At 45.5% G+C, this 12,493-nt stretch overlaps 1 protein-coding gene across 2 annotated transcripts in view; it reads right to left on the reverse strand.

Moving 5' to 3' along the window:
* Window positions 1-7,559: 7,559 nt before the first annotated feature.
* Window positions 7,560-12,493, reverse strand: part of LOC118392357 (cGMP-inhibited 3',5'-cyclic phosphodiesterase 3A-like) — an 80,762-nt gene continuing 75,828 nt past the window's right edge. For both annotated transcript variants that reach the window (XM_035784274.2, XM_035784273.2), the window contains 2 exons: window positions 9,054-9,321; window positions 7,560-8,568 (listed from right to left, as the gene is read on the reverse strand). In XM_035784274.2, the coding sequence (XP_035640167.1) occupies window positions 8,246-8,568; window positions 9,054-9,321 (591 nt within the window). In that variant the 3' untranslated portion in view covers window positions 7,560-8,245. The remainder of the gene's footprint in view (window positions 8,569-9,053; window positions 9,322-12,493) is intronic.

Consider the following 12,493-nt stretch of genomic DNA (forward strand, 5'->3'; position numbering starts at 1 on the left):
TCCAGGTGAAGGTGGTTGAGAAGAGTGTGCAAAGTTTTCCTCAAGGCAAAGGTTGGTTACTTTGAAGAATCTCAAATATAAAATATATTTTGATTGGCTTAACACTTTTTTGGTTACAACATGATTCCATAGGTGTTATTTCATAGTTATTATTCTACAATGTATTCTACAATGTAGAAAATAGTAAAAATAAAGAAAAACCCTTGAATGAGTAGGGGTGTCCAAACTTTTGTCTGGAACTGAACATGTGAGGGAAACTTGGTGTTAAGTGCTGCCTCAATCCCTTTGTCTTTGAGTCGAGACAACACAAACGCATTAAAAACTGCCAGATCACCATTATTTTAGATTAGTGAATGAGGATGTGAAGGGGTTACAGGTCAGGGTTCAACCCATGGCTGGCTGATCCCTATGGTGGAAGGGAGACCTGTTGATGTTAATTACCTTCAGTTCCACATAGCTCAGGTCTCAGGATCAAAAGACAGAGACCAGTGTGTTTGGCAGACCTGGGTTCAAATGATGTTTGTTCTTTTTCAAATACAGTAGCTGAGTTTGATTGAGCTTGCGTGATGCAATGGAGCCAATGAAATAGTCTCAAAAGTGCAAACCCACCCATATGGCATCTCGCACTCCAGGCATACTCAATCCAACGCTCAAAAGAGTACTTGACAGAAAACCAATACTGTTGGAACCCAGGCAGATCTGGTGGCTAATCTGGTATAGAAAGTGTTAAACCCCGTCCGTCAGAGTATAAAGCTACGCTTTAAGACAAATCCTCAACTAATGAGTCAGGCATAAGCTCGTAACATAGCCAGCTTTTTTCTCTTTTAATCCCTCCATACTGACACGTCACTACTGTTTATATCTCAATAACATCTTATAACAGGGTGGGAAGAGAATGGGATCTTTCTAGTGTTAGGTTCTAGTTTTCAGAGTACAAACTCAACAGACACTATGATTTGCTTTAAACCAAGTTTATTCTGCCCAGAGGGTCAATACAGCTGCATTAGACAAAGACATGGTTTCACCCGTGGTAGTATACACATACCCCACCTTGGGCGGAGTCTCCTCCTCACCCGTGGTAGTGTACACATACCCCACCTTGGGTGGAGTCTCCTCCTCACCCGTGGTAGTGTATACATACCCCGCCTTGGGCGGAGTCTCCTCCTCACCCGTGGTAGTGTACACATACCCCACCTTGGGTGGAGTCTCCTCCTCACCCGTGGTAGTGTATACATACCCCACCTTGGGCGGAGTCTCCTCCTCACCCGTGGTAGTGTACACATACCCCACCTTGGGTGGAGTCTCCTCCTCACCCGTGGTAGTGTATACATACCCCGCCTTTGGCGGAGTCTCCTCCTCACCCGTGGTAGTGTACACATACCCCACCTTGGGTGGAGTCTCCTCCTCACCCGTGGTAGTGTATACATACCCCACCTTGGGCGGAGTCTCCTCCTCACCCATGGTAGTGTACACATACCCCGCCTTGGGCGGAGTCTCCTCCTCACCCGTGGTAGTGTATACATACTCCACCTTGGGCGGAGTCTCCTCCTCACCCGTGGTAGTGTACACATACCCCACCGTGGGCAGAGTCTCCTCCTCACCCGTGGTAGTGTACACATACCCCACCTTGGGCAGAGTCTCCTTCTCATCCCTACACATTGCATCCTTATTGCTAGTCAGGGAGCTAAGAGATATGGGCCTTAAACGGTTCCTCCCCTTATCAATACTGCCACGTGTGACCGTTTTCCCTGCACTCAGCCCCTCCCAAACTTCATTATGGCACCCCTCATGTCTCTTTTAGAACTAATGATTCATAATAGTTAAAGCTCAAAAACCAAAACTATCCCTAGTATGCTATGATTTTGCCAAAAATTAATTAATTTAACTAGGCAAGTCAGTTAAGAACAAATTCTTATTTACAATGATGGCCTACCGGGGAACAGTGGGTTAACTGCCTTGTTCAGAGGCGGAACGATTTAAAAAAAACTTCTCAGCTCGGGGATTCGATCCAGAAATCTTTCAGTTACTGGCCCAACACTCTAACAACTAGGCCACCTGCCACCCCTAATCAACTATGACTGTTGGCTTACCGGGAAGGCATAAATCAAATGAAATATTGAATGTATCAGTAACCTTGAGGACGTACCTGAGAAGTTGAAAGGCATTTACATACTTCATGTTGACATAGTTATATGAACTAGATAATGATGAAGAAAATAAATGTAAGTCGAGGCAAAGAGACCACACATACAATTACCACAGCATTTAACGCATGTTATTCAGTATTCACATTACAACATCCACATTGTTCAGCTAGTGACAATTTCTAATAATCTCAATATACTGTATATTTACTTTGTAATACATTATACCAAGAGGCACTTTCAGTAATTCTGGCCAAAAAGGAGCTACAGTATCGTGTCTAAATGACAAAAACAGTAAAAATAAATAAAGTTTATCTAAAAGACGTTTGTTGTCGTTTTAATTTGTTATATCTGTACAGCATATATTTTGTACAAAGTGGAACAATAAACCAGTAATAAAAAGAAATACTTCACAAATACTGGTGAATCACACGCCTGTTTTCCCCATCCTATAGGTATTGCTACATGTGTTAAGTGCAAGATACAAGAGAGAAGAAACAGTAATAATTATTCCGTTTGTGAAGTGCCGCTAAAGATAAACACAGAAAACAAGTCTCATATGTCTCGTTCAAGAAGGTGTAAAGCTCGTTTGGTTTCTCATTGTGGCTCATATGTGAGCCGATGACGATTGTGGTAAATCAGACATATGCCCACAAAGAGAGAGACATTTTGTTCATTCCCAATGGCACCCTATTCGCTATACTGTATAGTGCACTACTTTTGACCAAAGCCATACGGGCCCCTGGTCAATAGAGAGCCGTTTAGGACACAGACAGAATCTGGCAATAGCCTGAAAAAACACCATCACACGGGACAGAGTTAAAACATGAAGCAAAGGCAAAGTCTGAGGAAGGATGTTGGGCTTCAAACAGTGCCTGCTGTTGTTTAAACCACGGGGGCTCAATGCTTTCAATGCCCAATTGCCCATGTTTGGTGCCTATTGTACAGTTGCTGCTGCTCACTGATAGGGTGGAATTATGGTAATAGTAGTACTCTGAAAGAAATGTCAACACGAGCATGTGACCACTATCACGTCCTTGTCAATTACTAAATGCCAAGATGTTATTCTTAATCTAAGGTTCTGTTCTGAATAGGATGTATTATGACACACTTTGGAATTAAATGCAAGTGAGCTTCCACTAGACAATTGCACATGACTTTGTAATTGCACGAGGCAGTCTACAGTTGGTGTGTGTGTGCGCCCCCCCACCCCCAGCTCAGACAGATGGAATCGGAGCAAACAGAGCGAACCTCTCATCTGATAGGTGGTTACATGAATAGCCGTGTTCTCACACACGTATAACCGCGACACATACTGTAAAATCTCCATCACATACCAGTTACATAGCTGACTTTTGCAAATTGGGAATAAACACAGCCCTTCGATTATACCGCAAAACAAAAAATCCCCACATAACTAACCTTTACAGAAATGTGAAATCTGATCAAAACAACACAATGGAAACACAAGTTTAAAATGTAAATCCTGGGTGTGTTTTGAACAACATGCATGTAGAAATAGAGGGATAAAAAAAGAAGAGAGAGATGAAGAAGGAAGAGATGCTCTGGGAGGACAAATATTTGGAGGGTTTTTGGTCTTTAGGCGCTCAGAGGACTGTCAGACCGTGCTGTCTAGCTGGCAAACACACACACATTTGGAGGGTTTTTGTCTTTAGGCGCTCAGAGGACTGTCAGACCGTGCTGTCTAGCTGGCAAACACACAAACATTTGGAGGGTTTTTGTCTTTAGGCGCTCAGAGGACTGTCAGACCGTGCTGTCTAGCTGGCAAACACACAAACATTTGGAGGGTTTTTGTCTTTAGGCGCTCAGAGGACTGTCAGACCGTGCTGTCTAGCTGGCAAACACACACACATTTGGAGGGTTTTTGTCTTTAGGCGCTCAGAGGACTGTCAGACCGTGCTGTCTAGCTGGCAAACACACAAACATTTTGAGAGTTTTTGTCTTTAGGCGCTCAGAGGACTGTCAGACCGTGCTGTCTAGCTGGCAAACACACACACATAGGGTGCCATTTGAGACACAGCGAGTGTCACTTAAAGACAAACCAATTATCCGCTATGACACACAGCCCTCTCTCATCTCTCTCTCTCTCCTGCTGCTGTCCCTCCCTCCCCTCTCCCGCTGCCTCCCTACACTGTATCCATGTGTCAGGCACGCACAGTGCTGTTGCCAAGGGTCATATCAATCCTGTGTTTACCGAAACAGAGGGAAGCTAGCATGCAACAATAGACGAGAAGGAGGGAGGTGGAGGACAACGTGTAAAGGATGAATCATCGTTCCAAGACCCAGCATCTGAAAGGACCCAACCCTATATTCCAACACCCGGACTCCTTTTGTCCACAGCTCAATTAAGGAACAGCGTAGAATTCCCGACTCTTATCTCTCTCCATCTCCCATCCACCTCTGGTCTGCATGGAAACCAAACAGTGGAGGAACGGATGTTTCTAGAAATCCATGTTGTGATACATACCACTCCAAAAGCTATCTGAAATCACAGTTGGTGACGGAACTCATTGGCTAGTTGTTGTCAGACTTGAATAGGTACAGTGGAAGTGTGGTCACATCGAGGAATTAGCGATGGACTAGTCATACATATTAGGAAGAGCAATATATTGCTGTCCTCCCATAGTAGATTATTAACTTTGGCCACCAAATCACATTCACAATACCCCCCCAAATGATCCCGCAGAACAAGCATGCATCCACGCATGCACGCACGCACACACACACACACACAGGTCATCATAGGCTGTGAATATTGCTTTTGCATTCACTCCATTGGGTCTGTTACTGTTCAGTTCCCCCTAGGCCACGCTGAAATCGTGAAAGGCCTTATTCAGATGAGGCAGTGACTCAGCAGATGTATAGGTCAGGGGTCGACTAGCAATGTCTGATTCTTCTTCTCTGTATCGGGCCAATATGGGCCAATAACTATTTTAATGATTCCCTCAACCACCTGCCCCCTAGCCCATCACAAGATGTTATGTCAGCTACAACACTAAATGCCACTGTTAAATAATGACCCATAACAGATCACACAACAAAGAGGTTGGTGTTTGAGAGAGAGAGAGAGAGAGAGAGAGAGAGAGAGAGAGAGAGAGAGAGAGAGAGAGAGAGAGAGAGAGAGAGGGAGAGAGGGCGAGAGAGAGTGAGAGAGCGAGAGAGAGAGAGAGAGAGAGAGAGAGAGAGAGAGAGAGAGAGAGAGAGAGAGCTTAGAGAGAGAGCTAGAGAGAGCGAGAGCAAGAGAGAGAGAGAGAGAGAGAGAGAGAGAGAGAGAGAGAGAGAGAGAGAGAGAGAGAAGAGAAGAGAGAGCGAGGTCACGGAGTGCAACTCAAATGCTCCAGATACAGATTAAGTGTCAGTATTGCTTTAAACATTGTCACCCCACAAATACTTTTTCCTGATAATATTACTGGCTACAACAATCTGTTAAGGGTAGAATCTTCAAGGAGAACCAGACAGACAGAAAGACGGAGGGACAGACAGACATTTTAATTGGCTCCTCATTCAAAGTGACGTTTTCACAGAGACCATCAGTGAACAGAAAAGAGATATCTGACCAACCTCAGAACCCCCCCTCAAACGCTTCTCTTCCGCCCCTCTTCATCTCCCTTTCTCTCTCATCCCCTTCCTTCTCTTATACCATTCTCTCTTATCCACTTCTCTCTCTCATATCCTCTTCACTTCCCTCTCTCCTCTCCTGTTTCCTCTACCTTTCCCTCTCATCCTTCTGTCACCACCAATTTGTCTCTCTCGCTCTCTCTCTCTAGACATCAAATGGGGCAATGGACAGCCACGGGGAGCCCAGCACTGGTCCATGTGCTGACTGCAGCATGCTGCCTGGCTCAGGCTGGCTGGCTAGTCCACCAGGGCTGTGTCCCAAATCGCACCCTTTTCCCTATATACTGCACTACTTTGACCAGGGTCCATAGGACGATGGTCAAAAGTAGTGCACTATGTAGGTAATAGGGTGCCTTTCCGGACACACACCTGCTTAGGCCTGATCTGCCTGGTCATGTCATGGGAGCTGCCCTGGGCTAGGAGCGGGATGGATAGGGAGAGATGGGATAGCTGCAGGTAGATGTATCATGTGGTAGCTACAATGGGGTAGCTACAGTTCAACCATGTTAGACCTATGGCTGAAATGTTGAAACTATCAGGAAGTTAATAAATACATAACTTCTTTGTGGGAGTCAGCAAACACACACTAAGCAGACATCTGTCTTTCTTGGTATGGATATTTTTACTGCATTCTCTTTCTTCACACTTTTGTTTGCTTTGCATTCAGCCCCATGCATGATTCACCATGTTCTATGGAGCAGCACAGTCTCTCTGTGGGTATGTGGAGTATATCTGTAACCGTGTTCTCTTGGTTGAACCTCTGGGCTCCTCCACATCTCCTTCAAGGCTTTCCAAGGGCCACTCAGCAATTAGCTTTCTTTGATCACTTGACTAGCCGAAAGATATTGGAGCCCAGGGCCTGTTATCATTTCAGCCTGATGGAGAAATAGATGATTCCCCAAGAGTTCAAAACTGCCTGGTTACGACTGTAAGCTTGGTTCTCTGAAGGAACCGAGTGAGACTGCTCACTCGATGGGGAATCACTGAAGATACTGAAAGAGAATCTGTGTACTTTCGACATTGGCTCTCTTGACTGAACTTCCTGTCAGGGTATTGGGTGGTAGATCCCATTGTGAGAGAGCACAGAAACACAGGCTAGAGGTCAGTGTACCATCAAGAGTGTTTTACGAGAGAGAGAGTTCTACAAAATAGTTTATCAATGAAGACGGCTGTAGAGAACCTTTGAAAAAGGCAAATCTCCTTTTCAGTGTCATGGTCAGATTGACATCCGCAGATGAATCCAAATATGAATGCTTCTTCTCCACCCAGGTGGTACATGACCTCATCTACTGGGTCAAGGCTATGAAGAGAGAAAAGAATCTGCACTTATAAAACATCTTACATTGGAATACGTAACGGAGGCTTCCGAAATAAAAGAAAGATCTCTATACTCTATAAGAAACGGTGTGATTCAGATTCAAAGTGATTCCCTTTGTAGTGTGCAGACAATCAAAATACAAGGTACGTAAAATAAAGGCAACAAAATTTTGTTTAAAAAAACACAAACGACTGAGTATAAAATGCTTTTTGTTGGTTGAAGCAATAATGACAGAGCTACAGGGTTCTCCCATTGGGCAGACGTCAATTCAATACCAATTTCACTGTGGTTCAACGACTTCCCAATCCAACCAGTGTTCTTCCTGGGGTACTGCGTAGGAGCAAATCTTCTGTGGATGGGTTTGTGAAGAAACACTGTGCTGTGTTATTTTCCACGTGTGTGAGCTACAGGGTTCTTTCTATGTTAGACTTCCCATTCCCTCTTCCTGTGTGTCTTCTGATGGGTTTGTGTGTGTGTGTGTGTGTGTGTGTGTGTGTGTGTGTGTGTGTGTGTGTGTGTGTGTGTGTGTGTTTGCCTCCATGCGTGTGTGTGAGCACACTCTGTATCAACACTGGCCCTCCTCTCCCTAGTCCTCAGTCCTCTCCTGAGAACCAACACAGAGCGGACACAGCTTTTTCCCGCACTTTCATCTCATTGTCCTCAGGAGCTAGTGTTTGTACTGTCTATTCAGTACAGTCCACGTTGTACACCCTGGTTCTGTGAGGGCGGTCAGGTGGATGCGGACCACTTGTATGGCCGGCTGGCAGTGGGGTCAGTGTTCTGTGGGCCCGTATTGCGTTGCGTGGCACCTCGTCAGGGAGAGGGATTCTGAAATGGAAACCTGATCCAATATAGTAGTAAAACAATAAATCCCACCTCATGCTCAGCTTCCGCTCCCTCCCTTGTTTTCTTTAGGCACATGTTACTCCAAACTTCTACAGTGTTGTGTCTAAGTGATTTGCTGGCAACCAAATATCAGGGTCTGCGTCTCAAACAACACCCCAATCCCTGTATAGTGCACTATTTTTGGCCAGCTAGTGCACCACATGAGGAATAGGGTATAATTTCTGACATGAGTCAGAAAGTCTATTTGGGAGAGGGTATGAGTTTGGATAAACTGATCTTAGGGTCAACTATAATCCTCTCACTCCAACTCCTCCCTTTTCTCTGCAGTCTCCGATTGCTCGACCACTTCCTCTTCCTCTGCAAGCCCCATCTCTTCCCCTTCTGTCACCTCTACCTGGCCATCTATTGGCTCCTCCTTACTGGCTGGCTCATCCTCCTCCTCGTGGATGGCTGTGATTGGCTCGGCGGGGTTGCTGAGGCAGTTAGGCGCCTCTCTGTCCGGTGTGTCCCGGGTTTCCGAGGCGATGACTCTTGTCCACATTTCGTGGTTGTCCAGAAGGTGCTGAGTGATGGGACAGAACACTCTCCTCCTGCTCTTCTTAAGCTTCACCACGTGCTTCTCTGTAGGGGGGGGAAAAAATCCCTCAGAACAAAACCTACTACATCTCTATCCCCTTATACTGTACACGCAAACCCTTATCAATACAACCTCTACAGTGGTTACAAAGCAGGGTCTGATAACCTGGGAATACCAAGTACACTTAAGGCAGACCAAGTAGCCTCGTGTATTTGAGGCTTCTGCATCTACTGCTAATTATAAACCGGGTCGTTTGGGTCCTGGATGCTTATTGGCTGACTTGGTTTATCTGTTTACTGTTCTATTAATGTTGGTAACCAGCTTATAATAGCATTAAGGCACCACAGTGTTTGTGTAATATGGCTAATATACCTTATTGCTTAAATCCACCACATGCATTATTGATGGGCACTATATCAACAACTCAATACCTGGGCCATTTCAAGCTGAGCTTTGATTTCAACAGGTTTCTGTTAATGGAGTTCTTTCAACTCAAAGAAGTCCAACATGAACGTCAACATGCTCTTACGGGAACTCTCAGAGCTAGTCGACGCATCCTCCTCTGCTGTATCCTCCTCTTCCTCCTCTGTCTCTCGTTCCCCCACCTCCTCTCCCTCCGTCCTCCGTGTGTCGGCGGGGTCGACCCAGTTCCCCGGCATGAGGGCGGCAGAGTCGTAGGAGGAACAGAGCGGCCCCACGATGTGCGTGATGAAGGACTCCTGGAGCTTGGCGAGCTGAGGCGCAGAGCGGTCCATGAAGGGGCTGATGGGAAGGCCCAGACTCGACTCCTCATCGCCCTGGGGAGTGGTGCATTATGGGTAAACATGGTAGAATGTTAGAAATAAGCGTCTGAAAACCCACCTCTTCACAAAGTATTTTGATCCATCCCACAGCACCCCCTCTCACCCCCCCCCCCCCAAAACAAAATGATTGTAACCTTGATTTTATTAAACACTTGTACTTGTCTTTTCATACTAGCACAGACTTTTCTGATAGCTACTTTACTGGGAATAAATGTACTTACAATGACTGTGATATGTGGTTGTCTCACCTAGCTATCTTCAGATAAATGCAGTGCACTAAGTCGCTCTGGGTAAGCACTTCTGCTGAATGACTAATGTAAATATAATATGAATGACCTCTTTGCGTCACCTTTTGGCACTGAGGAAAGTGAGTCAATCAATCAATCAATCAACCAGCCAATGACATGAGGGAAATTCGAGTCAAATGCAGGGAGTCACAGCTAAGGTACTAATACACAGAGAGAGAAAATGACCTTCAGAAATGATGTAAAAACTGCATTCAACTGCATTCTAACTGATGGTAGAAAACACATCAACATTTGTAACTCTCTCATTTCGTTCACCAGCCCGTCTCAGTCTCTACACTGGTAAACCAACAGCGTGCAGAGCCTGTGGGATTAGCAACTGAATAATCAAAGCTTCAAACTGGGTCAAGAACATATACAGCAAAAGGCACACGTCTATCTAGCTCGAGGAAGCCTACAAGTTCATCTATAGGTCCAGTATTGGCTGGCTGACAAGATCACGTATACATAGCAAAGTAATACATAGCCGGATACATATATATGTGTCTGTTGACGTCAGGGGCTTATACACTCGAAGTGGACCGCAGCGGGCAAGGTCTCCTGTTGCCATAGTAACCAGCGGAGCTTTCGTCAGTCAGTGCAGTGGACTGAAATGAGTGTCTGAAGTGAAGAGGGGGAGAGAGAGAGGGAGAAAGAGAAAGATGCGCTACTCTAGAGGGGCGTATTGAACCATTAAAACGTCTTCTAAAGACAGGTGTCAAGGAGAAGGTAAAGTTACAACTCAACCACTGATACAGGGTCAGATCTTTAAGATGTTTTCACTGTGTTAATGGTCAGTGTCAGGATAGTGGGTACGCTCCTACCGTCCATAGTGTGTGTGTGTGTGTGTGTGTGTGTGTGTGTGTGTGTGTGTGTGTGTGTGTGTGTGTGTGTGTGTGTGTGTGTGTGTGTGTGTGTGTGTGTTATACCTGTGCATGCCTTGACGTATAGTGCAGTCAGTGCAGTTGAGTGCTCTGTGATCTGATGTGTTGCTGCATCTCCGTCTTTGTGAATGAGGGCTGTCACTGATGACACAAGTAGGTCAGCAAAACTGCAGAACAACAACACTCCCTCTCTCTCTCCCCATCTTTTCCTCTCTCTCTCTCCTCCCCGTCTTTCCCCCTCTCCCTTTCGCTTCCCTGTCTTTGTGTCTGTTCACCTCCCTCCCCCTTTACCTCTCTCTCTCTCTCTCTTCCTCCCTCCCTCTCCAAGGACACAAGCAGATCTGACATTTGAACGAGGGTTTGGGTTTTATCATTGAGTGAGCTCAGGCTTTGAAGAGACAGACAGACTGTGCTGTCAATCACAGTAGCACTGATGAGAACCTACACGCCCCTTTGGTGCTCCGATCACTGTAGAGTGACATATTGTGCATTTTGTTTGTCAACACGTCGACAACCTACTTGTCTCTCCATCAATGCCAGGGTACCCATTTTGAATAGATGATGCATTATGCAGTACATTGCCTACATACAAGGACGGTATGTGTTACATCAATGTTAAAGAACAAAAGTAGTTCAACATTTCACATTAATTCCTCACAGTCAATGAATAAAACCTCTCATTGAGTTCCCCCAACCAGTCCACGTCTTACATGGTCAACTAATCATCAAGCCACTCATTAGTTAAAAGTGTTAGTTCTGAAATACGTCAAATAAGTGGACTGACTTGGGGTACCCAAGGATAGATTTGGGAAACACGGGCATAGAATATTCCAGAACTGGTAGACCCACAGTATGGCCACGACTCCACATCAGAGAACTTTGATTTGAATGGGAGTATCCATTGGTTCTATCTATTCTGATGGGAATCGTATTAACGCCCATTGTTTACGTTGCCCATGCATCGTCAATGGGCCACAGTGGTGCATTCTGGGCAATTCTGAGACAAGAAGAGCACTCCTTCAAGGAGTGGATGGGAGTCAATCGGGCGCTAGTTCAAAAACCCAGCATAAGCATGAATTACGTGAACGATAAGTGCAACAATACAACTCTTTCCGAGATGTGAGATAATTTACTTTGTCCCTGCAATATCGTATAGCTTTGGAATCGTGACATTTCGTACTTTTGAGGAAAATAGGCAGGTTTGTCGACTCATACCCTGACCAAGAAGGGATTGCATGACGATTAGCTTAGCAACCACGCGACACAGCATGACAACGTGAACGCGATTGGTCGACAGTCTGCCGGGTGGGGCGTTATATGCTCCTCCATTCATTGCCCAATACGATTCCTATCTCCTCCTTTCTCTAATATATCAGCCTACACGCTGATCGCTTTCTGACATCTTAGAGTCGCTCTTCCTGATCAGCGGTGTGGTTGCTAGGCACTCGTCCATCTCTGACCAATGAGCAGCATTGCTACTGGAGAGTGGGCTGTTACCAGGCACCTGTACCTCTTCACACTGAGCAGTACTGTGATGGACTCATGAAGTGGCCTGCCTTCTATTTTATTCCCAAGTGGAACACATTTCAATGTAATTTGATGGAGAAATATAATTGACCCTCTACAACCTCTCAAGTCTGTCATTGCTATTTATGCAGAAGGTAGTGTAATGACCATTTTATGATCAGGCAGTTTCATGGGGGGGGTGCACATGAAAGACAGCAACAACAAGGCAGCTGTATACATGTCGACCCCCACAAATGATGCAGCGCTCCCCTTGGACCAATCATTGTAATTATGCAAATGTCGGATCTGCATGGCAAGATGCATCATTCACCCAATTTCCCCTCTGGGGATCAATGACGTTTATTTAATTCAATTCAGGTCACCCTAGCGGTGGCTAATGCTCGCTAGCATGAGGACGAAAAGTGCAGTTTTCCGGGAAAACTAACAGTATCTCAGGCTTCTCGGTGGAGCAGTGTTGTGAGAGGTCAAATT

This window comes from Oncorhynchus keta, chromosome 13 (assembly GCF_023373465.1).
Source record: "Oncorhynchus keta strain PuntledgeMale-10-30-2019 chromosome 13, Oket_V2, whole genome shotgun sequence".
Classification (NCBI taxonomy): Eukaryota; Metazoa; Chordata; class Actinopteri; order Salmoniformes; family Salmonidae; genus Oncorhynchus; species Oncorhynchus keta.